The sequence below is a fragment of the Nerophis lumbriciformis genome, linkage group LG25 (genome assembly GCF_033978685.3).
Source record: "Nerophis lumbriciformis linkage group LG25, RoL_Nlum_v2.1, whole genome shotgun sequence".
Lineage (NCBI taxonomy): Eukaryota > Metazoa > Chordata > Actinopteri > Syngnathiformes > Syngnathidae > Nerophis > Nerophis lumbriciformis.
Window position 1 is genome coordinate 28,688,938 of NC_084572.2, and position 26,371 is coordinate 28,715,308.

Sequence of the window (26,371 nt, forward strand, 5' to 3'; positions counted from 1 at the left end):
TTTAGCCCCTTTAAAAGATCTTTAAATCCAATGCCACAGTTTTCAATTGGTATAAATTGACAAAATGAGTTATTTTACTCGTTTAAACCTGTGATTAAAGGGTGTAAATATATATATTTTTAAAAACATTAAAAGTTTGATATTTTTGTTTAAGATTGAAGTTTATTCAGAAGTTTGAGCACCCCAAAACATTTTTTGACGCCCTTTTAAAATTTGCAGACTTTTATGACCGGTTTGGCTTTGGAGATAATTGAAATTGAATGTCTACAAATTGTTAAAGTAAAAACTTGCTGTGCGAAGACGATGATTAGCTGTGATTGACGCTATTAAATCGGATTATTTAATGTGTTTGTGGGAGCCAAATTTCCTTGTTTTGTTTTCTCTGAATGATTGCTGGCAATCTTGCTCGCGACACACCACAGGTGTGTTCCATCAGGGATGGGGCCGTTGCTATGAAACGGTTGCCATGGTAACCTCATTTAATTTAGGGTTCAGGTGTTAGCACTCAGATGCGATTGTATGGCGGACACAAACAGGTTTGGACCGTGCCGTGCGTGGTCAGGTCTCGCTGCTGTGACAATGTTCAATTCAAGGTCAGCATACTAACAATGGCCCCGTTCAACAACCGTTCTTAAAAACACATTTTGTTCTTAGGCCAATTTACGAAGTTTTTAAGGAGATTTTTGTATTCACCAATGTTTTCTTAGCTGGGATTTGTTCATAGGTAAGAACAAAATCGATGTGCGCTCTTAGGGTGGCCTATTTATTCTTAAGTGTGACAAGTTCCCTTACTTCTATTGTCTAATAGTAAATTAATATCATACACATATATATATATATATATATATATATATATATATATACACACACATATATATACACATATATATATATATATATATATATATATATATATATATTAGAGATGTCCGATAATATCGGCCGATAAATGCGGTAAAATGTAATATCGGAAATTATCGGTATCGTTTTTTTTATTATCGGTTTCGTTTTTTTTTTGTTTCGTTTTTTTATTAAATCAACATAAAAAACACAAGATACACTTACAATTAGTGCACCAACCCAAAAAACCTTCCTCATTCATTCACACAAGTGTTGTTTCTTTCTGTTATTAATATTCTGGTTCCTACATTATATATCAATACAGTCTGCAAGGGATACAGTCCGTAAGCACACGATTGTGCGTGCTGCTGGTCCACTAATAGTACTAACCTTTAACAGTTAATTTGACTCATTTTCATTAATTACTAGTTTCTATGTAACTGTTTTTATATGGTATTACTTTCTTTTTTATTCAAGAAAATGTTTTTAATTTATTTATCTTATTTTATTAATTTTTTAAAAAAGTACCTTATCTTCACCATACCTAGTTGTCCAAATTAGGCATAATAATGTGTTAATCCCACGACTGCATATATCGGTTCATATCGGTAATTAAAGAGTTGGACAATATCGGAATATTGGATATCAGCAAAAAGCCATTATCGGACATCCCTAATATATATATATATATATATATATATATATATATATATATATATATATATATATATATATATATATATATATATAGGAAGGACAGACAGACATATAGCAAAATGAGCAATATATAGCCATTTCAAAACACCGTGTGCGTGCAGACACACACACACACAGCAAGATGCCGCAGATCATTCCCTGGGGAGGGAGCGCATATTTCACGACCACGTACGAAGTGACTAATATTTATTTAAACGCTTAAAGCTACCGAGAGCTGTCCCCCCTTTCTTAAACTTACGTTTTTGACATTATGTATTTCCTCGGCAGGATAATACGAATTTCTCTTCTGTAATCTGTTTGTGTTTTCTCCTTGTGTTTGATGGTCGGCTTTTCCGCCGGAATTGTGTCCTAATATGGGGAATTAAGGGCGTTTACCTATGCAAATTACGGAATTAAGGGTGCTTACATATGCATATTGGGGAAATAAGGGTGTGTTTATATGCAAATTATGATAAACACGCACGCGCTCACCATTTGGCATTCAAGAACAGCAGGTGGGAACAATTTGGCCGTTTAAGAACACGTCATGAATTTGAATGGACTCTTAGGAAATCACTTAGGAACTTATTGCTGAATGGGGCCCATTGACATTATGTTTTATAGCTTACATTTGATTTCATAAAATAAACGGATTGTCATATCCAAACATATTTCCAGAGTACTGGACATTGAATCATTTGCACGCGTCACACTAAGTCAACACAGTCGCCCTCAGTCTCAGCTTAAACGTAAAGGCTATACAGTGTTTATTATTGTGCTTGATGATTACATTACATCCCACTGAGAAAAGCGCCACCACTTTGTTGCAGTTCTCCTTCTCCCCACCAGAGGGCGACACAAATATTTTATTTTTTACAAACCGACCAAACTCTTATATTTAAATCTGGGAAACATAACATTTGACTTAAAACTGTATGATTTGTGCAAGTTGAAGCTAAATTTTAAAACAGTTGACCTCACCTGCGTCGTGGATGTGAAGCCTGGAGAGAGCGTGACAGAAGGCGCGGCCTGGTTTCTTCTTCAGGTGGACTTTGGGGGTCTCGGCTTGGTCATCCTGTGTCAGCAGGTGGCCCACGTTGAACAGGATCTCCTCCTCCAGAGAGCGGACGCACTCCTCAAAGTGCTGCTCGTCCTTCAAGACGTCCCTAAAAGACCCAACTTTAGTACAAAGGTACGGATCAGGTTCTATCCGGCCCGCGAGATGAGTTTCGTATGAACATAAAGTGAGCTGACGTACTTGCGTTGTTTATTAGTGATAGTTTACAAAATGTGGATTGTTACATTCATGCCTTGATTGTCCAATATGTTGTTGGTAATCTAACCTGTGACATTTCAACCCAAAGAAATACTTTTAATAATCTGTACATTTCGTGACGTACTTATATGAAATAATATGTATAATAATATCTCCTAACTTCATGTGTGATTAATGAAATGGATCCAAATTCATAAGTTTAGTTGTAGAAGATGCTACATATCTACAGAATATACGTGTTAGTTCATCACTTGAGGAAAATGACTAAATTGCATGAATAACATCCAGTAATTTTATGTTGATATTCTTATTTCATTTTATGGTAGATTCAAATTTAACACCGACTGGAGAATTTTAAAACTCTGCCAGACTCAATTCCACCTATTTGATTGATAAACATTATCACTTCATTTATTCAGGAAGTATAAATAACGACAAATGAAGATACAATACTATTAACCGTAACATTTAAGTGTAAAAAACAAACAAACCCATGATGTTACATTTTTAGAATGTGCTTGGTCTTTTTAAAAAAACAAACAAAAAAAAACAATCTGAAGTTTTCTTTATTATGAAGTTATCATGCCGTGATTTTACCAGTCCGGTCTATTTGGGAATAGGTTTTCCTCTATGTGGCCCCTGAGCTAAAATGGTTTAGAGGCTTGCTTTTAAGAATGTTCTGTAAATGAAAATCTGCAGATTTTCCAGGATGTCACAGGAAAATTTACGGTAGTTCTTACACAAATTACTGCAAAATTCACACGTATAGTTGATCGGTAAAATTATGGCAAATGAGCTGCCAGCTTCATTTTTTTGTTTACGCTATAGAAGTTTAGGTTGTTTTTATAGTGCATCACTGTATATGGAACATTTTTACTTTTAATATTACGGTGACTGAGCTGACTTTTTTTAGTACCTGTAAAAATAAAAAAAATAAACAGTACAAATAAATGTGTAGGTTTTGTAGAAAAGTGGCAGCTCAGTCGTCATAATTTTACTGTAAAATTTACAGTGGCTCTTACACCAAATTAAAAATGCAAACATTTTTAATTTAACGGTGAAATTCTGGCAATTGAGCTTCCAGTTTTGTGTCCCTTTAAAATCTGCAGTTGTCGTTTTACAGCGTATTACTGTAAATGGAAAAACCCACCGCTTTTATTTTAGCGGTAAAATTCTGGCGACTGAGCTGTTTTTTTTTTTTTTTAAACCTCAAAGTCTGAATTTTATTTTTTACTGTCACTGTGAAAGTTGTTTGTGTGTGTAAATATTAGGGTAAAAATGTCATCTCGGTCGCCAGAATTTTACCATAAAATTTACAGTTGTTTTTACACCAAATTATTAATTTGACAAATGACTTTTTTCCCCCGTATAATCCGTGGTTGTTTTTACAATGCATGAATGGAAACTTTTATTTTGACAGTAAAATTCTGGCGACTATGTTCCTATTTTTTTACTATAAAGTCTGTAGTTGTTTTTTTTATAGTGACCGTAGTATTTTCCATTCATACTAAAATGACTAACAGTAAAATCCATGGTAATTTTTACAGTGCGTTACTTACATGGAAAAACGGTACTATTTTTAGCAGTAAAATGCGGGTGACCGTGCTGCCAGTTTTTAACCTCAAAATCGGATGGGGTTTTTTTCAATTTACGTAAAACATTTTTTTTGTATATTTAGGGTAAAAAAAAAAGGCAGCTTAGTCGCTAGAATTTTACCATGACTTTTTACAGTGGTTTTTACACCAAATTACTGTAATTTGACAAACGACTGAGCCGCCACTTTTTTCTGTAAAATCTGTGGTCGTTTTTACAATGCATGAATGGAAAAACAGCACTACTTTTATTTTGACAGTAACATTCTGGCGCCTGTATTCCAAGTTTTTTACTATAAAATCTACTTTTTTTTTTTACAGTGACATTAAAAAAAAAAAGTATGTTTTTCCATTTATATAAATGACTACCAGTACAATCCGTGGTCATTTTTACAGTGCGTTACTGTAAATGGAAAAACGGCACCACTTCTTTTAGCAGTAAAATTCTGGTGACCGAGCTGCCAGTTTTTAACCTCAAAATCTGATGTTTTTTTTTTTTTCCATTTATGTAAAACATTTTTTTGTATATTTACGGTACAAAAAAATGGCAGCTTTGTCACTAGAATTTTGCCATGAATTTTCACGGTGGTTTTTACACCAAATTACTGTAATTTGACAAACGACTGAGCTGCCACTTTTTACCCTTAAAATCTGTGGTCGTTTTTAAAATGCATGAATTGAAAAACCGGCACCACTTTTATTTTTACAGTTAAATTCTGGCGACATTTCTTTTTTACCTTAAAATCTGAATTGTAGTTTTTTTACAGTCACCGTAAAAGTTTTTTTGCGTCTAAATATTAGGGCAAAAAATGGCAATTTTACTATAAAATTTACAGTTGTTTTTACACAAATTTGACAAACGACTAAGCCGCCACTTTTTTCCGTAAAATTTGTGGTCAGTTTTACAATGCGTGAATGGAAAAACAGCACCACTTTTATTTTGAAAGTAAAATTCTGCCGCCTGTGTTCCTAGTTTTTTTACTATAAAATCGACATGTTTTTTTTGTTTTTGTTTTTTACAGTGACCATAAAAAAAACATTTATACTAAATGACTAACAGTACAATCCATGGTCATTTTTACAGTGCGTTACTGTAAATGGAAAAACGGCACCACTTTTTTTTTAGCAGTAAAATTCTGTCAGTCTGCCAGTTTTTAACCTCAAAATCTGATGGGTTTTTTTTCCATTCATGTAAAACAATTTTTTGTATATTTACGGTACATAAAAATGGCAATTTCGTCGCTAGAATTTGTCACTTTTTTTTTTAACCTTAAAATCTGAATTTTTGTTTTTTACGGTCACTGTAAAAGTTTTTTGCATCTAAATATTAGGGTAAAAAATGGCAACTCGGTCGCCAGAATTTTAACTATAAAATGTACAGTTGTTTTTACACCAAATTACTGTAATTTGACAAACGACTGTGGTCGTATTTAAAATGCATGAATGGAAAAACGGCACCACTTTTATTTTTACAGTAAAATTCTGGCGACAGAGCTGTCAGGTTTTTTTTTACCTTAAAATTTAAATTTTTGTTTTTTTACAGTCACTGTAAAAGTTTTTGCGTGTGTAAATATTACAGTAAAAAATGGCAACTCGGTCGCCAGAATTTTACCATAAAATTTACAGTTTTACACCAAATTACTGTAATTTGACAAACGACTGTATGTTTTTCCATTTATACTAAACGACTATCAGTACAATCCATGGTCATTTTTACAGTGAGTTTGTGTAAATGAAAAAACGGCATCACTTTTTTTTTGCAGTAAAATTCTGTTGACCGAGCTGCCAGTTTTTAACCTCAAAATCTGATAGGGTCACTTTTCCATTCACGTAAAACATTTTTTTTGTATATTTAAGGTAAAAAAAATGGCAGCTTTGTCGCTAGAATTTTGCCATGAATTTTCACGGTGGTTTTTACACCAAATTACTGTAATTTGACAAACTACTGAAACTACTTTTTTACCGTAAAATCTGTGGTCGTTTTTAAAAATGCATGAATGGAAAAACGATTTTACAGTAAAATTCTGGCAACTGAGCTGCCAGTTTTTTACGGTTAAACATTTCTTTTCAGGCCGGTCTGCGGTCTTGTCACCTGAAGTCGACCCACAGCAGGCCGGCGGTGATGAGGCCCAACCACTCGCTGGCCTCCCAGTCCTGGGCCAGCATGACGGGGACCACGGTCACCTCCCTGCTGTCGGCGTAGTTCAGCTCCTTCTTGCAGCTGCGAGACGTCTGGTAGGCGGCGGTCATGAAGGGACAAACGACGGCCGCCGACTCCACGGCCGCCGCCATCCTGAAGACGGACAGACGGTGTTAGACCCGGACTTCTGCGTGGACCCTCTTGTACACAGACTGACCATGCACTGTCAGGTATGAGCATCATTGGTTGACAGTGCAGTAAGAAACCTATTGATTTTGGCTCAAGGGTGACCTCGTCTTCTGTTTTTGGAGCTTCGGGTTTCAAACAAGAACACTATTGATTTTAAATCAGGTCTTGCTTGAGATATCTGAATTAAAACGCCCAATCAGAGCACATCTTTTTAGCACAAAAACAATATTCCTGTTCCAAGTCCAGGTGTGAGCAGTTGTCTATGGAAGTAGAATTGTCTCACATCAACTTATATATATATATCAATATGATATTAATACATACGCATATATTAATAAATATACAAATACAAATGTGATATACAAATAAATAAATAATTTGTATAAATAAACGCGTATTTGTAAATATATTTTTGAGATTTGAATAATATATACAAATAAAATTTATAAATATACAAATGTGACATACAAATGAATCAAGAATTTGAATAAATAAACATGTATTTGTAAATATATTTTTGAGATTTGAATATAAATGTTTGATTTTGTATTTGTATTGACTTTACATATGTAGATCGCTTTTTTGCTTTTGTGTCGATGAGACATTCCTCCCACAAACCAGATGCACAAATAAATGTGACCTACACACTCCCATGAACAACCAGCAGGGGCACTGCAGCCAGAGCGGTCTGGGTCACAGAGCATTATATACATTTCATGCAAAGTGCCTGAAGTTCTCGGCACAAAAACAATCCACGTCTTTACAGAGAGAACGCACAACGGGCCTGAGCTAGCTAACATTAGCGTTGTATTAGCTAATACTAATTTATCCAGTTAATCTGAAAGACTGTGCTAGCTGCTTATTTTATTGTATCAATGCCGTTTAATGACCTTGTCCCGATGTAGATACTGGCTGCAGTGCCCTCTGCTGGTTGTTCAGGGGAGTATGTAGGTCACATTTATATGTGCATCTGGTCTATGGGAGGAATGTCTCATCGACACAAAAGCAAAAAAGCGATCTACATATGCAATTTCAATACAAATACAAATACAAAATCAAGCATATTTATATTCAAATCTCAAAAATGTATTTACAACTACAAGTTTATTTAGGCAGCACAGCGGTTACTGCATGTGCCTCACAATACGAAGGTCCTGAGTAGTCTTGGGTTCAATCCGGGCTCGAGATCTTTCTGTGTGGAGTTTGCATGTTCTCCCCGTGACTGCGTGGGTTCCCTCCGGGTACTCCGGCTTCCTCCCACCTCCAAAAACATGCACCTGGGGATAGGTTGATTGGCAACACTAAAATTGGCCCTGGTGTGTGAATGTGAGTGTGAATGTTGTCTGTCTATCTGTGTTGACCCTGTGATGAGATGGCGACTTGTCCAGGGTGTACCCCGCCCGAATGCAGTTGAGATAGGCTCCAGCACCCCCCGTGACCCCAAAAGCAGAGGTGGGGAGTAATGCGCTACATTTACTCCGTTACATCTACTTGAGTAACTTTTGGGATAAATTATACTTCTCAGAGTAGTTTTAATGCAACGTACTTTTACTTTTACTTAAGTAAATTTATAGAGAAGGAACGCTACTTTTACTCCGCTACTTTTATCTACATTCAGCTCGCTACTAATTTTCATCGATCTGTTAATGCACGCTTTGTTTGTTTTGGTCTGTCAGACAGAGCTTCAAAGTGCCTGCCTTACTGGTGACGTTTCACTTCGTTCCACCAATCAGATGCAGTCACTGGTGACGTTGGACCAATCAAACAGAGCCAGGTGGTCACATGACCTGACTTAAACACTTATTGGGGTGTTACCATTTAGTGGTCAATTGTACGGAATGTGTACTGTACTGTGCAATCTAATAATAAAAGTTCCAATCAATCAATCAAAAGTGTGAAGGAAAAAAGATACTTTTTTATTTCAACCGTACATCCCGTCAAAAGCCTAAAGACTGACCGCACATGAGGACGTTCCTGTCTTCACAATAAAAGTGCCGCTCCATCGCGCCTGCGCTTTCAAAACAAGAGTCTCCGAAAGCCAGCGCAAACAAGCTAGCAAGCTACGGAGTTTGACGCCAATATATTTCTTGTGAAGTGTATAAAAACGAATATGGAAGCTAGACAAATAAGATGCCAAAGTCATCCGAATCAGGTAATACACCAACTTATATTCTAGTCTTCATTAAAGACAGGAATCTATATGTTAAACATGCATGTATATTCATTAAAACACCTTTAACATGTAAACAAAAACAGCAAAATAAATACATATAAATTATATACTGTATATATCAATGTATATGTATGTATATATATATATATATATATATATACACACAGGGACGTGCACATGATTATAGAGGGGCAGGGGCTCAAAGTCAGAAAAGGGCAGGAATTTTTTTTTTGGTCCTTTACACAATATGGAAATTAATGTAAAATTAAATTTGCTAATAGGAAGCTAACTATACTATACTGCAATATTTGATAAGACCTCTTCTCCTACATCACTTGTATCTCCTTCAACTTCCCCCTCATCTATGGCTTCCTCTGCAGTAGTATCATCTGCCTCCCTTCCTGTGGATTCTTCCTCCCCAACATTTACCGGGATTTCTATGGCTTCCTTTGTGTCAGGAGTTGCATCTAAAGCCTCTTTTCTCTCAGGTGTTGCTTCTACACTCTCCACCTCCTCTCTCTCAGGTGTTGCTTCTAAGGTCTCTGCCTCTCTCTCAGGTGTGACACTTTCTGAGGTCTGTGGTCTTTCTTGAATTCTGGTGCTAGTACTTGGTTTTAGCCATGCATTAAGAGGTCTGCTACCCTTAGCTGCTTCCTGGCGCTCCTTCTCCTTCCTTTTCTGTATCCTTTATTTTTTTGGCATTGTGCTGCAGGCATAATCAACATGAATCAAGTTTAAATACAGATGGTAATATTCCTAACAGATAACCTACATCTTATATCCCCAGAATGCTGAAATTATTATTATTATTAATAATAATAATAATAATAATAATAATGATAATAATGGGATGAGAATCAGCACCTCCAAGTCCGAGTCCATGGTTCTCGCCTGGAAAAGGGTGGAATGCCATCTTCGGGTTGGGGAGGAGACCCTGCCCCAAGTGGAGGAGTTCAAGTACCTCGGAGTCTTGTTCACGAGTGAGGGAAGAGTGGATCGTGAGATCGACAGGCGGATCGGTGCGGCGTCTTCAGTAATGCGGACGCTGTATCGATCCGTTGTGGTGAAGAAGGAGCTGAGCCGGAAGGCAAAGCTCTCAATTTACTGGTCGATCTACGTTCCCATCCTCACCTATGGTCATGAGCTTTGGGTTATGACCGAAAGGACAAGATCACGGGTACAAGCGGCCGAAATGAGTTTCCTCCGCCGGGTGGCGGGTCTCCCCCTTAGAGATAGGGTGAGAAGCTCTGTCATCCGGGGGGAGCTCAAAGTAAAGCCGCTGCTCCTCCACATGGAGAGGAGCCAGATGAGGTGGTTCGGGCATCTGGTCAGGATGCCACCCGATCGCCTCCCTCGGGAGGTGTTTAGGGCACGTCCGACCGGTAGGAGGCCACGGGGAAGACCCAGGACACGTTGGGAAGACTATATCTCCCGGCTGGCCTGGGAACGCCTCGGGATCCTCCGGGAGGAGCTGGACGAAGTGGCTGGGGAGAGGGAAGTCTGGGCTTCCCTGCTTAGGCTGCTGCCCCCGCGACCCGACCTCGGATAAGCGGAAGAAGATGGATGGATGGATGGATTATTATTATCATCATCATCATCATCATCATTATTCTTATTATCGTTATTATTATTATTATTTTGTTAACCCACACAGAAATAGCAAAGTCACTATAAACTTTATATCTAAACCTCTACTGTGAGAGAAATGTGATCCGCCGTAAACACAGTGCATTTTATTTTGAAAATTAACCCGGTGTTTTATTTTGTACACTACTTCCTGTCCCGCACGATCCGCTCTGCTCTGTGCGGATTTGATGTGCCGTGCTCCGACGTCCGGCAAAAACAGAAGCTGACACATTGAATAATAGAATAATACAGCGTTTTTCTGAAATATTACGACGGCGTGGCGCAGTGGAAGAGTGGCCGTGCGCGACCCGAGGGTCCCAGGTTCAATCCCCACCTAGTACCAACCTCGTCATGTCCGTTGTGTCCTGAACAAGACACTTCACCCTTGCTCCTGATGGGTGCTGGTTAGCGCCTTGCATGGCAGCTCCCTCCATCAGTGTGTGAATGTGTGTGTGAATGGGTAAATGTGGAAGTAGTGTCAAAGCGCTTTGAGTACCTTGAAGGTAGAAAAGCGCTATACAAGTACAACCCATTTATCATTTATTTATTTATTACCCATATTAGATGCTGAATAAGTGGACGGCGACTAGACCATAACTCACAGGTTCAAGTTGCTCCACTGTCACGTCTCCTCAGCGCCGCAGTTGGCTCTCTCTCCTCTCACTTACTCACTCACTCGCCCTCTCTCTCTCTCTCTCTCTGGCGGAAGCGGCAGGCTCAAACAACCCGGTATTACAAGAAAACGTGGAGTTTTTGTACCGCTGTTTTTTTTTTTACATCCCTGACAGGAATTTATTAATGTTGTTCAAAGAAAAAAAAAACCCAAAAAAAACAAAACACACACACAGGCAGAGGGCACTTTTTAAGACGAGGCAAAAAGGGCAGGGGCTCAAGCACCCATAGGGCCCTATGTGTGCACGTGCCTGTATATATATGATATGAGTGTGTATGTTACTCATCATGCAGTTACTCAGTACTTGAGTAGTTTTTTCACAACATACTTTTTACTTTTACTCAAGTAAATATTTGGGTGACTACTCCTTACTTTTACTTGAGTAATAAATCTCTAAAGTAACAGTACTCTTACTTGAGTACAATTTCTGGGTACTCTACCCAAAAGGGACAAGCGGTAGGAAATGGATGGCTGGATGAATGGACACGTTTATTTATACAACTTCTTGATTTATTTGTACGTCACATTTTTATATTTACACATTTTATTTGTATATATTTTCAAATCTCAAAAATATATTTACAAATACGCGTTTATTTATACAAATTATTTATTTGTATATCACATTTGTATTTGTATATTTATAATATATGCATATGTATTAATATCATATTGATACATATAAGTTGATGTGAGACAATTATACTTCCATAGTTGTCAGGTGTGTGGAACTTACGCGTCGTTGATGTTTCCTGTCACTCCTCCTTCCTGCACGTCCATCCACACCGGCAGGCCGTCCTCCCTGAGGCGCTGGTAGACTTTGAGGACCAGGGCTTGGTCGTCCCACTGGTAGGACAACATGATGTGACGACGAGACATCTTCGTCGAAGGAGTCCAAGATGGAGTCGCTCCTCACAAACACTTCGCGCTAGGTGACACCTTCAAAGGGCGTGTCTCAATTCCGCGGCTGCATCCTTCGCAGTGCCCATTTGTGGGGGTGCTGACGTCATCGCAGTGCGCGAAGGCTGTACCAATTTAAAAAAAATACGGGACGTGGTTGGGGGCGTGGCTAAAAGGGGAGGAGTATATTTACAGCTAGAATTCACCAAGTCAAGTATTTCATATATATATATATATATATATATATATATATATATATATATATATATATATATATATATATATATATATATATATATATATATATATATATTATTATATATCCATCCATCCATCCATTTTCTACCGCTTATTCCCTTTGGGGTCGCGGGGGGCGCTGGAGCCTATCTCAGCTACAATCGGGCGGAAGGTGGGGTACACCCTGGACAAGTCGCCACCTCATTGCAGGGCCAACACAGATAGACAGACAACATTCACACTCACATCCACACACTAGGGCCAATTTAGTGTTGCCAATCAACTTATCCCCAGGTGCATGTCTTTGGAAGAGGGAGGAAGCCGGAGTACCCGGAGGGAACCCACGCAATCACAGGGAGGACATGCAAACTCCACACAGAAAGATCCCGAGCCCGGGATTGAACCCAAGACTACTCAGGACCTTCGTATTGTGAGGCAGATGCACTAACCCCTCTGCCACCATATATATATAAAATAAATACTTGAATTTCAGTGTTCATTTATTTACACATATACACACACACATAACACTCATCTACTCATTGTTGAGTTAAGGGTTGAATTGTCCATCCTTGTTCTATTCTCTGTCACTATTTTTCGAACCATGCTGAACACCCTCTCTGATGATGCATTGATGTGTGGGACGCACAAAAGTGCTTTCATCAAATGCACTAGATGGCAGTATTGTCCTGTTTAAGAGCGTCACAACATTGCTGTTTACGGCAGACAACTGCTTTACGGTATACAAAAAAGTGACTGCTGTTGTTGTGTGTTGTTGCCGCGCTGGGAGTACGTTAATAAAACTGCCTAACAATAAACCCACATAAGAAACCAAGAACTCGCCCTCCATCATTCTATAGTTATAACGTGATTGGGCAGGTACGCTTTTTTATATTGTGGAGGACCTGAGTCCGCCTGAATTTCGGGAGATTTTCGGGAGAAAATTTGTCTTGGGAGGTTTTCGGGAGAGGCGCTGAATTTCGGGAGACTCCCGGAAAATCCGGGAGGGTTGGCAAGTATGAAGAACACTGACATTAACGTCGGAAAAAAAGGCGCAATTAAAGTCAAAATTATTAAGATAAAGTAATATCATCGAGAAAACAAGTTAGACTTTACAAGAACAAAATGAAATAGTTTGAGGAAAAACGTTTTATTTTAAAAGAATGAAGTTAAAGGCCTACTGAAATGCGATTTTCTTATTCAAACGGGGATAGCAGGTCCATTCTATGTGTCATACTTGATCATTTCGCGATATTGCCATATTTTTGCTGAAAGGATTTAGTAGAGAACATCGACGATAAAGTTCGCAACTTTTGGTCGCTGATAAAAAAGCCTTGCCTGTACCGGAAGTAGCAGACGATATGCGCGTGACGTCACAGGTTGTGGAGCTCCTCACATCTGCACATTGTTTACAATCATGGCCACCAGCAGCGAGAGCGATTCGGACCGAGAAAGCGTCGATTTCCCCATTAATTTGAGCGAGGATGAAAGATTTGTGGATGAGGAAAGTGAGAGTGAAGGACTAGAGGGCAGTGGGAGCGATTCAGATAGGGAAGATGCTGTGAGAGGCGGGTGGGACCTGATATTCAGCTGGGAATGACTAAAACAGTAAATAAACACTAGACATATATACACTCTATTAGCCACAACACAACCAGGCTTATATTTAATATGCCACAAATGAATCCCGCATAACAAACACCTCCCCCCTCCCGTCCCTATAACCCACCAATACAACTCAAACACCTGCACAACACACTCAATCCCACAGCCCAAAGTACCGTTCACCTCCCCAAAGTTCATACAGCACATATATTTCCCCAAAGTCCCCAAAGTTACGTACGTGACATGCACGTAGCGGCACGCACGTACGGGCAAGCAATCAAATGTTTGGAAGCGTACTAACAGTACCGCGTCTGCGCATCCAACTCAAAGTCCTCCTGGTAAGAGTCTCTGTTGTCCCAGTTCTCCACAGGCCAATGGTAAAGATTGACTGTCATCTTTCGGTAATGTAAACAATTAAACACCGGCCGTGTTTGTGTTGCTGCAGTCGGCCGCAATACACCGCTTCCCTCCTACAGCTTTCTTGTTTGCTGTCTCCATTGTTCATTGAACAAATTGCAAAAGATTCACCAACACAGATGTCCAGAATACTGTGGAATTTTGCGATGAAAACAGACGACTTAATAGCTGGCCACCATGCTGTCTCAAAATGTCCTCCACAATCCGTGACGTCACGCGCTGACGTCATCATACCGAGACGTTTTCAGCAGGATTTGTCACACGAAATTTAAAATTGCACTTTAGTAAGCTAACCCGGCCGTATTGGCATGTGTTGCAATGTTAAGATTTCATCATTGATGTATAAACTATCAGACTGCGTGGTCGGTAGTAGTGGGTTTCAGTAGGCCTTTAAATTATTAACAAAAAAGTTTGTTTTTTTAAGTTCTACTACTACACTATACACTACTATATATACATATATATATGTGTATATATATATATATATATATATATATATATATATATATATATATATATATGTATATACATATATATATACATATATATATATATATATGTATATATATATATATATATATATATTACATTAAATTCATTAGAATGATATACAGTGCAGTAACATTATCTAATACAGATGAACAAATTAGCCATGTAATATAGTCATATATATTATATTTGATACAATATGGTGTTGATCGCACTTATGCAACATTACAGTACTTTTATTTTTATTATATGTAGTATGTTTTTAAAGATATGTCTTTTTAAAACGCTGCACTTTATCAATGCATAAATGAGTTTTTCCCGACTTCAGTTATGTGAATGTGACTGCAACACTAGATTTTTTATTTTCGTTTTATAGAATGCACACATGCTAAAAGTGCAGTTTCAATGTCGATGATGTGCATTTATTAGGAATGAAGGTGATGGCAAGCAGAAAATGTGTTGTGTATGTCAACTATGTTCCCTAAAATACGCATTGAGGCTACAATGTGCGTTTTATTCGATTCAGCAAGCCCATTTTATCTATAGAGCACAATTTGTACACAAGACAAATCAAAGTGCTTTACAGAACATTAAAAGAAGGAAAACAATACCATATTATCAAATCCTAATTCAAATTAAAATCAGAAAATATGATCATAAAAACAATTATAATGAATTAAAATCAATCAAATACTGTAGATAAAGTACTTTCAGTTGTCATATGCACAATTAAAAGTGTTTTCAGCTGGAATTTGAACACAACGTTGAGGCGCGTCGCACATCTTAAGGAAGACTATTCCAGATTTTAGGAGCATAAAACTGAAACGCAGTTTCACCATGTTTGGTCCTGACTTTGTGCACCAGCAGGAGACCACTCCCTGAGGTTCTCAGAGCCCGAGATGGTTCATATGCTTTTAACATGTCAGAGATGTACTCTGGCACAAGACCATGATAAGACTTGTACACCAGTAGAGCTGGTTTAAAGTCTGTTCTCTGAGCAACAGGAAGCTAGTGCCGTGACCTAAACACTGGACTAATACGGTCGTATTTCCTGGTTCTAGTCAGGACTCGAGCAGCAGCATTCTGGATTTACAGCTTGTTTTAGAAAGCCCAGTGACAAGGCCATTACAGTAGTCTAACCTGCTGGAGACAAAGGCATGGACTCGTCTTTCTAAGTCAGATTTTTAATCGATCAAACTAATCGATAGATTACTCGTTTACTAAAATAATCGACAGCTGCAGGCCGATGTAATGCATTAAATCAGTCGTGTGCTGTACTGTACTTACAGTATGTCTCTTGTTCTTTGTGTCTCGCTGTGACGTCTGGCAGCGTAATCTCCCTCCTTGCGGCCTAATCACCATGTGTCACACACACACACACACACACACACACACACACACACACACACACACACACACACACACACACACACTCACACGGAGTGTGTCAGTGGGGTGCGTCCACAGTGCAGGGACATGTTTGCTGAAGGAGCAGCTGAAAAGGCGCCATGGAGAGGAAGACCAGGGACCATGGAGGACAGGTGGACCCCTCACCTGGTGACAAGTAGTACTACTTTGTCTTTTCAACGTCCGTAAGAAGTGAGGAATGTCCCGGCAAAGCTTGTCCGCCGCGCTGCTCGTGCTGGCGCTGCTTTACGCCCGCTCCCTCGCCGACCTCTTCAACCTGACGCTGTCCGTCAAGGAAGGCCTGCCCGCCAAAACCATCGTCGGGGACCTGGCGGCGGGCCTGAGCCGTCCCGGCGGCACCGGCTTCTTCATCTCGGAAAGCCGGGACTCGGACGTCTTCCGAGATTTGGAGATCGACGCGGACACAGGGATCATCTCCACAGCTGTGGTCCTGGACCGAGAGACCAGGGCGAGATACGACTTTGTGGCGGCCACCCTCGCAGGGCAGATGATCAGGGCGAGGATCGAGGTGCGGGACGTCAACGATCATTCGCCGGAGTTCCCCTCGGAGGAAGTGGACTTGGAGGTGTCGGAGCTGAGTCCACCCGGGAGTCGCTTTCACCTGGACGGAGCTCGGGACCAGGATGAGGGCGACTTTGGTACACAGGGGTACAGAATCCGAGAGGCTGAGATGGGAGAGATTTTCCAACTGGAGCATCGAAGTGCTGGTACTGAAAATAGTCTGGATTTGGTGCTCATGAGCAAAGTGGATCGAGAAGCTCAGGACTCTTACTCGCTGACGATCGAGGCCTTTGACGGCGGCGTTCCAGCCCAGACCGGGACACTAAAGGTCACCATCCGCATCCTGGATGAGAACGACAACCCGCCTGTGTTCAAGCAGACCGAGTATCATGCCTCCGTGTCAGAGAACGCTGCGGTTGGATCGTCGGTGTGCCGAGTCCATGCCACAGACCTGGACCTGGGCGAAAACGCCAGAATCACCTATGAGATCAACCGGCGACAGAGCGACCCCAACCAGTTTTTCTCCGTCAACCAAACCAGCGGAGTGGTTCATCTCAACAAACCGTTGGATTTCGAAGCGCAGGGTTCCCACAAGCTGATCGTCACCGCCAGAGACGGCGGCGCCCAGCCGGAGTCCGGCAGCACGTTCGTGGTGGTGAAGGTGCTGAACGTCAACGACAACAGCCCCTCCATCGGCGTCCTGTTCCTCAGCGAGACCGGCGAGGCGCTGGTGTCGGAAGACGCTGGGATAGGAGACTACGTTGCAAGGATTTCTGTGTCCGACCCGGATTTCCAGGGAGAGACTATCTCTGTGGTCCTGGAGGGCGGAGATGGGAAGTTCACCTTGAAGCAGACTGACGACCTCCTGTACGCTTTGTGTGTGGACGCAGAGCTGGACAGGGAAGACGAGGACCTTTACGAGCTCAAGGTCCGAGCGTTCGATCTCGGGAGCCCCCCTTTGAGCAGCGAGACGGTCTTCCTCGTCAAAGTAGCCGACACCAATGACTCCCCGCCGGTCTTTGAGAAGGACGTCTTCATTGTTAGCATCGCCGAGGATGCTCCTAAGGGGACCTCCCTCATCCAGATCCAGGCCCGGGACCAGGACCAAGGCACTAACGCAGACATCAACTACTCCATCCTCAAGTCCAACCAGGACAGCCTGGTGAGCGTTGACACCTGGTCCGGTCTGGTCAGCACAGCAGGTGACCTGGACAGGGAGACGCAGGCGCTGGTGTGGTTTCTGGTGTTGGCGGAGGACCTGGGGGAGCCGCCTCTCTCGTCCACCGCCACCGTCACCCTGCTGCTGGAGGACGTCAACGACAACGAGCCCGCGTTCCCGCGGCGACTCTACAACGCCAGCGTTCCCGAGCACAGTCCAGCCGGGAGCTGCTTCTTACGAGTAAGTAGCAGACACCAAACATTCCCAAGATGGCAGCCATGTTTTTCAACCAGTCTTGCTCCAATTTTACACACACGTCACACATGTCAGTCAGGATCCTCTCAGAAGGGTTTTGAGCTGCCGATTCCGATACCAATCATCTATTAATGAGATCGGTCGATACCAATACCGAACACATGTATTAACTGCAAATGTTTCATGTATTTATGGTGAATGCTATTGACAGTGTTGACAATGTTTCAACTAGAGATGTCCGATAATATCGGCCGATAAATGCTTTCAAATGTAATATCGGAAATTATCGGTATCGGTTTTTCTATTATCAGTATCTTTGGTAATTTGTTTTTTTAATTAAATCAACATAAAAAACACAAGATACACTTACAATTAGTGCACCAACCCAAAAAAACTCTCTCCCCCATTTACACTCATTCACACAAAAGGGTTGTTTCTTTCTGGTATTAATATTCTGGTTCCTACATTATATATCAATATATATCAATACAGTCTGCAAGGGATACGGACTGTGCGTAAGCACACATGATTGTGTGTGCTGCTGGTCCACTAATAGTACTAACCTTTAACAGTTAATTTGACTCATTTTCATTAATTACTAGTTTCTATGTAACTGTTTTTATATTGTTTTACTTTACTTATTCAAGAAAATTTTTTAAATTTATTTATCTTATTTAATTTAATTAATTTTTTAAAAAAGGACCTTATTTTCACCATACCTGGTTGTCCAAATTAGGCATAATAATGTGTTAATTTCACGACTGTATATATCGGTATCGGTTGATATCGGTATCGGTAATTAAGAGTTGGACAATATTGGGATATCGGATATCGGCAAAAAAGCCATTATCGGACATCCCTAGTTTCAACTACTTCCTTATTGTCTTTTATGACATGCAATACTCTTTTAAGTCCTCCTGTGTTAATTTGTCAATGCAAGCATGAACAAAAACAACAAACTTATTTTGCCGAAAAAGAAAAAAAAAGATCTAACTATCCCCTTTAGTATCGATCATATAGGGATACTACCCTTGGTGTCGACACCACCAGTTTATGGATCTATCCGCCCTCCCCTTACAACAATTGTTGTTATTTTATCCACTGTTTATTAATCTACTTATTAGCTCTTAAACTTTTTGTCAAACTTTAATAAGCACTTTCAAATCTGATATTTTTTAAATCCGTAATTTACCGCAGCCTGATTATCGATGCTTGGTGATGATTTTAATTCAAGTGTAAAAACATACTGTGGAGGGGGGGCGTGGCCTGCGAGCCTGCAGCGAAGCGGGGTGTGCCAGGACCGGCCTCGAAGTCAACGACAGGTGCGTAGATGGCCCATCTGGGCCTTGTTATCTAATCACCTGTCGCTCTGTATAAGCAGCAACCAGGAGGAGAGATGTTGTTGGAGCTGGGGGAGAGCGAGAGCACGACGAACATTCACAAAATGACGATTGCTGAAAAGCACTAAGAGACTTGTTTGGAAAAATAAAACTGTCTTGTAACAATGAAACGGGCTCGCCTGGAAATGCTTGGCGGTCTGGAGGACCCACAGGAAGGAAACTTCCACAATTTGGCGCCCAACGTGGGGCCTCCAGACCACCGAGCATTTCCAGGCGAGCCCGTTTCATTGTTACAAGACAGTTTTAGCGCTTCACTTTTCCCACATTTTGTTTTGTTACAGCCTTATTCCAAAAATGGCATAAATTAATTTTTGTCCTCAAAATTCTACACACAATAACCCATAATGACAATGAGAAAGTTTTGTTTTTTAGAAAAATAAAAAAACCTCAAAAATCACATGTTTTAACTATTAAATGAACCTAAAATATGACTTATTTTATCTTTGTAGAAAATATTGGACACAATGTGTTGTCAAGCTGATGAGATGTTATGCAAGTGACACTATTGTTCATTTTTTAAATGTTTTTATTTTATTTTTTATAAATAGATATTGTAAATGAGGGATTTCTAATCACTGCTATGTTGGAATTCTTATTAATATGGGACGGCGTGGCGCAGTGGAAGAGTGGCCGTGCGCAACCCGAGGGTCCCTGGTTCAATCCCCACCTAGTACCAACCTCGTCATGTCCGTTGTGTCCTGAGCAAGACACTTCACCCTTGCTCCTGACGGGTGCTGGTTAGCGCCTTGCATGGCAGCTCCCTCCATCAGTGTGTGAATGTGTGTGTGAATGGGTAAATGTGGAAGTAGTGTCAAAGTGCTTTGAGTACCTTGAAGGTAGAAAAGCGCTATACAAGTACAACCCATTTATCATTTATCATTTAATATCGATACTGTTGTTGATACTATTCATTTTTGTTTTACTACTTTTGTATTGTTTTGTGTCATGATTTTCAAGGTAAAAAAAGATTTTCAAGGTAAAAAATGATTTTCAAGTTAAAAATGATTTTCAAGATAAAAAAATGATTTGCAAGGTAAAAAAATGATTTTTAAGATAAAAATGATTTTCAAGGTAAAAAATGATTTTCAAGGTAAAAAAAATGATTTTCAAGATAAAAGTTGATTTTCAAGATAAAAGTTGATTTTCAAGGCAAAAAATTATTTTCAAGGTAAAAAATGATTTTCAAGTTAAAAAATGATTTTCAAGGTAAAAAATGATTTTCAAGGTAAAAAACATTTTTTCAAGGTAAAAGTTGATTTTCAAAGTAAAAGTTGATTTTCAAGGTAAAAAATGATTTTCAAGATAAAAGTTGATTTTCAAGGTAAAGAATGATTTTCAAGGTAAATAATGATTTTCAAGGTAAAAAATGATTTTCAAGGTAAAAGTACATTTTCAAGGTAAAAGTTGATTTTCAAGGCAAAATATTTTTTTCAAGGTAAAAGTTGATTTTCAAGGCAAAAAATGATTTTCAAGGTAAAAGTTGATTTTCAAGGCAAAAAATGATTTTCAAGGTAAAAAATGATTTTCGAGGTAAAAAAGATTTTTTCAAGGTAAAAGTTGATTTTCAAAGTAAAAGTTGGTTTTCAAGGTAAAAAATGATTTTTAAGGTAAAAAATGATTTTCAAGGTAAAAGTTGATTTTCAAGGTAAAGAATGATTTTCAAGGTAAAGAATGATTTTCAAGGTAAAAAATGATTTTCTAGGTAAAAGTTGATTTTCAAGGCAAAAAATTATTTTCAAGGTAAAAGTTGATTTTCAAGGCAAAAAATTATTTTCAAGGTAAAAGTTGATTTCCAAGGCAAAACATTATTTTCAAGGTAAAAAAATTATTTTTAAGGTAAAAACATTTTTTTCAAGGTAAAAGTTGATTTTCAAGGCAAAAACTGATTTTCAAGGTAAAAAATGATTTTCAAGGTAAAAAAATGATTTTCATCTCTGTTGATTGCTATTCTGAATGTTGCTGGGCAGGGTTTGGTTTTGAAAATTGGAATTGTATTATGGTATTATTGTGTATTAATTTGTTGGACCGTTTGAAGTGTTGGCGTGTTTGCAGAACGGTCCTGCAACACAAAAGCAGCCTTCAGTCCTGTGCACAAAGACAGCAGTGTTGCTTTTGAACTTAAGCAACACACAGAAGTCGCCTGGTACCGAGCGATTCACGCCTGGAACGTGGATTCACAGACACGTAATAACTAGGACTTGTGAAACTTGTATTGCGAAACAGCATCGCCCTCTGAAATGAACCAAAATCAATTTGCTTGGACTCCCAAAACAGCACAATTTTATCATGCTTTTTTTAAAGAGGAAATCTAATTTCTGTTAAAAATATTCTATGAAAACAATACAATAGAATGTAGTACAAACAATACAGTAGTTTTATGAAGTAATGTAATAATAATTACGTCTACTGTATCGCCTTCCAGCTGCCTCGCCATCAAAGACACCATCAGCAGCTCCTCCATATTTTCATGGATAAATGTTCACCGAGTAGATATTACTTTAATGTCCTCGGCGGGCGTTGTGGACTAATTCTGCTTCAGTACGGTGCAAACTAGTAGTGCTACGCTCCAACTGCCTCACCAAGTTCGCTAGCGACACGCTCAGTCATGTTTTTGATGATCTCTTACTCCAATATAATAAATATCATCCACTTCTTCTTCCAGGGTACCAATTCCCGGTACCTGGGAAGCGATACCAGTCCTTAACGGTACCAATCTTCTGTACTTTTGTGTGTGTTAAATAGATAAATAAAAATACCAATTTGTGTGTTAATTAGATAAATAATAATACTAATTTAAATATTGCAACATTTAAAAATGAGCTGATTATTATTATTATAGGGGCGGTATAGCTCGGTTGGTAGAGCGGCCGTGCCAGCAACTTGAGGGTTGCAGGTTCGATCCCCGCTTCCGCCATCCTAGTCACTGCCGTTGTGTACTTGGGCAAGATACTTTACCCACGTGCTCCCAGTGCCACCCACACTGGTTTAAAAATGTAACTTAGATATTGGGTTTCACAATGTAAAGCGCTTTGAGTCACGTGAGAAAAGCACTATATAAATGTAATTCACTTCACTTCACTTATATTTTGTTTTTATTATTTACATATTATCATTTTCAAATATGACATTAAGTTGCAATTACAGTTGCAAGTCCAAGACGTGAAGATAGCAGAAGTGTATAATTTAAGATGTGTTGTTTTGGTTTTTGTTGCGCCCCAAAGAGTGTTAATGCTATAAGTATTGTACTTATTACTTACCTACTTTTTGATTTTATCATGCATCTTAACTGTAGTTTTCCTTACCAAATTTGGAATTGTTGATATCGCCAAAAATCGCTAATGCTAATCAGTAGCATGTCAATAGCAAAGCCAATGTTTGTTAGCATCAAGCCAGCGCATTTTTGGAAAAGCAGAGTCTAACTTTACTTACGTTTCAGAGTTTTTAAATCAATTTCTTTGTTGGCATTGAAAATTGCAACATTACTGAGTGGTAGTTTGGCTGAGACCGCTCTCAGTGCTGCTGGTGTGATCGACAAGTGCCGAAGTGCAAAGGGTCGGACACCGGGCGTGATGCCACACACAATCCAGGTACCGCAACATGGCACTCTTGGATTATTCGTGAATCGGTGCCTGGTAGGACTGGAGGAATTTGGTCATTGCCAAAAAAAAATACCGGATTTGCTACCCATCCCTAATTCACTGTGACATTTGCTACGCTAACTAGCAGCGGGGAGGCTCATAACCCCAAATTTGACAACAATTAGCCAAGAGACAGCTCACTTCCCCAGAAATTGGGAAGCTGTGTTACTGGTATCCCGAGATACTGCTAATATTATATTTGATTATCTTCACACTCTCAACAATTATCATTCATTTTCGGCAGATTTTATAATTTTTATTGCGGACTGTACAATGCGTCTTCTGTAACGGATACAGACATAAAAGTAGCTCGGTCGGATGGAAGGTTTGTCTCTTCTTCTTGGGATTGTTTTAAACTTTTTTTTGCTATAATCAACACTACACAGGTTCAACTGATTGATATTAGCCAGCTCGTTATCAGGCTTGGAACCATATATGGTAACATAACTGGGAAGTCCTTGTTGCTAGGCAGAATTCATGCTGCTCCATCAATAACAATGTGGCATATGCTGTGACAACTGATGACACCAATCTTTGGTGGGACACTTCAAACCCTGCCCCTAATGCAGATTCCCAACGGTATATCGTTTTGGCCGCATGGTTTTAAAGCCATCCGACATTTATCGTCATTGTTCTTTTTCCTAGCTTGTGGCCGAAGACGCAGACAGTCCGGAGTTCGGCACGCTGGTCTACTCTTTGTCTGATGGCTTTGACCAGTCGGACCAAAACCTTCTCTTCCACATCAACCCGCAGACTGGAGACCTCTGCGTCTCCCAGGACATCGACAGAGACGCGGGACAGACGCACCACGACATCCTGGTCACAGCTGAGGACCCGGTATGTGTCATTGTTGACTATTGTATACTACTTCCTGTCTTTCGTAATCAAAACTTTTGTGTTTTACTTGTCTCTGAGGTCACTATATCGTCTTCACAAACACATACGTTAAGTATGTTTAAAGACTCATTTGTCTTCAAATTTTACAAAAATATGTACGTTAGGTTCATGGAAGTCAAAATTTTATACGACGTGTACAAAACATTTGTACATTTGCTTCAGGTAAGACTAAACTATCTTCAATGTTTATGCAAACACGTTCCTTAAGTTTGTTAATGATTAATTTGTTGTAAATTTACGAGAAAAGTATGTAGGTTAGGTTAATGGAAGTCTTAATTTATACGTGTATAAAAAGGTCATGTCAGCCTTGTTAAAGACAAAATTGTCTGTGGTGTTTCCTAAAACATGTACGTTAGATTAGCGGAATACTAAAATGTAGTATGTCTGGTTTGTTGAAGACTAACTTGTTCTCGAATTTAATGAAAACACGTACGTTAGCTTCATGGAAGTCTAAGTTGTATATGATGTGTACTTCATGTAAGTTTTATTTAATTTTTGTCTTTGGTGTTTCCGAAAACAAGCACGTTAGGTTACAAGATGACTAAAATGTATCTGCTGTTTACGACAATGAGTACATTTGGTTAATCAAATGTCGGGTTTGTTGAAGACGCTAATTTGTTATCAAATTCTACGAAAATATGTGCAGTACGTCTAAATTGTATACGATATGTACAAAAACATTAGGTTTGTCTAAAACCAAACGGTATTTGTTCTTTACGACAACACCTTTTGTAAGGTTTATTAAAAATGTATTGTCTTTAAAAATATAGATGTCAGCTTTATTGAAGACTCAAAATTGTCTTTGACCTTTCCGAAAATATGTACGTTAAGCAACCTAAAGACCTATCCGCTGTTTACGACAATTAGTACATTTGGTTCATCGAATAATCAAAATCATTGTCAATGTTTAAAAAAACGGGTACCTCTGTTTGGTTGAAGACTCTAATTTGTTCTCGAATTCTACGAAAACATATACAGTACGTAAGTTCATTGAAGTTTATTTGTATACGACGTGTACAAAAACGATATTGTTGTTCATTGTTGTTATATTTGTAAGGTTTATTGAAAAATGTATTGTCGTTTTTGAAAAATATTTAAAATGGTCTTTGGCATTACTAAAATGTATCTGCAGTTTACGAAAATTAGTACATTTGGTTCTTTGACGATCGTCAATGTTTGGTTTGTTGACAACTAATTTGTGCTCGGATCTTAGAAAAATATGAATGTTGGGTTTGTCAAAATCTAAATTATTTTTGACAGAAATGTGGTATTTCTTTGGTGATGTCTCTTTCCATAACTATTATTAAAGGGGAACATTATCACCAGACCTATGTAAGCGTCAATATATACCTTGATGTTGCAGAAAAAAGACCATATATTTTTTTAACCGATTTCCGAACTCTAAATGTGTGAATTTTGGTGAATTAATTGCCTTTCTAATATTCGCTCTCGGAGCGATGATGTCACAACGTGGCGTCACATCGGGAAGCAATCCGCCATTTTCTCAAACACCGAGTCAAATCAGCTCTGTTATTTTCCGTTTTTTCGACTGTTTTCCGTACCTTGGAGACATCATGCCTCGTCGGTGTGTTGTCGGAGGGTGTAACAACACGAACAGGGACGGATTCAAGTTGCACCAGTGGCCCAAAGATGCGAAAGTGGCAAGAAATTGGACGTTTGTTCCGCACACTTTACCGACGAAAGCTATGCTACGACAGAGATGGCAAGAATGTGTGGATATCCTGCGACACTCAAAGCATATGCATTTCCAACGATAAAGTCAAAGAAATCTGCCGCCAGACCCCCATTGAATCTGCCGGAGTGTGTGAGCAATTCAGGGACAAAGGACCTCGGTAGCACGGCAAGCAATGGCGGCAGTTTGTTCCCGCAGACGAGCGAGCTAAACCCCCCTGGATGTCTTTGCTCACCCCGTCCCGGAGATGATCAAGAGAAGAATATCGACCCTAGCTTCCCTGGCCTGCTGACATGAGGGTATGTCTCCAGAATATATTAATTGATGAAAATTGGGCTGTCTGCACTCTCAAAGTGCATATTGTTGCCAAATGTATTTCATATGCTGTAAACCTAGTTCATAGTTGTTAGTTTCCTTTAATGCCAAACAAACACATACCAATCGTTGGTTAGAAGGCGATCGCCAAATTCGTCCTCGCTTTCTCCCGTGTCGCTGGCTGTCGTGTCGTTTACGTCGGTTTCGCTTGCATACGGTTCAAACCGATATG

The 26,371-nt window shown here is 39.4% G+C and overlaps 2 protein-coding genes across 2 annotated transcripts in view; one reads left to right on the forward strand and one right to left on the reverse strand.

Moving 5' to 3' along the window:
• LOC133621776 (uncharacterized) overlaps nucleotides 1-16,998 on the reverse strand; it is a 19,926-nt gene extending 2,928 nt beyond the window's left edge. Inside the window, exons 1-4 of the mRNA XM_061984128.1 lie at nucleotides 16,141-16,998; nucleotides 11,942-12,230; nucleotides 6,497-6,697; nucleotides 2,518-2,702 (exon numbers count right to left, since the gene is read on the reverse strand). Of these exons, the coding sequence (XP_061840112.1) occupies nucleotides 2,518-2,702; nucleotides 6,497-6,697; nucleotides 11,942-12,084 (529 nt within the window). The 5' untranslated portion in view covers nucleotides 12,085-12,230; nucleotides 16,141-16,998. The remainder of the gene's footprint in view (nucleotides 1-2,517; nucleotides 2,703-6,496; nucleotides 6,698-11,941; nucleotides 12,231-16,140) is intronic.
• dchs2 (dachsous cadherin-related 2) overlaps nucleotides 16,460-26,371 on the forward strand; it is a 57,904-nt gene continuing 47,992 nt past the window's right edge. The window contains exons 1-2 of the mRNA XM_061984129.2: nucleotides 16,460-18,181; nucleotides 23,880-24,071. Of these exons, the coding sequence (XP_061840113.1) occupies nucleotides 16,460-18,181; nucleotides 23,880-24,071 (1,914 nt within the window). The remainder of the gene's footprint in view (nucleotides 18,182-23,879; nucleotides 24,072-26,371) is intronic.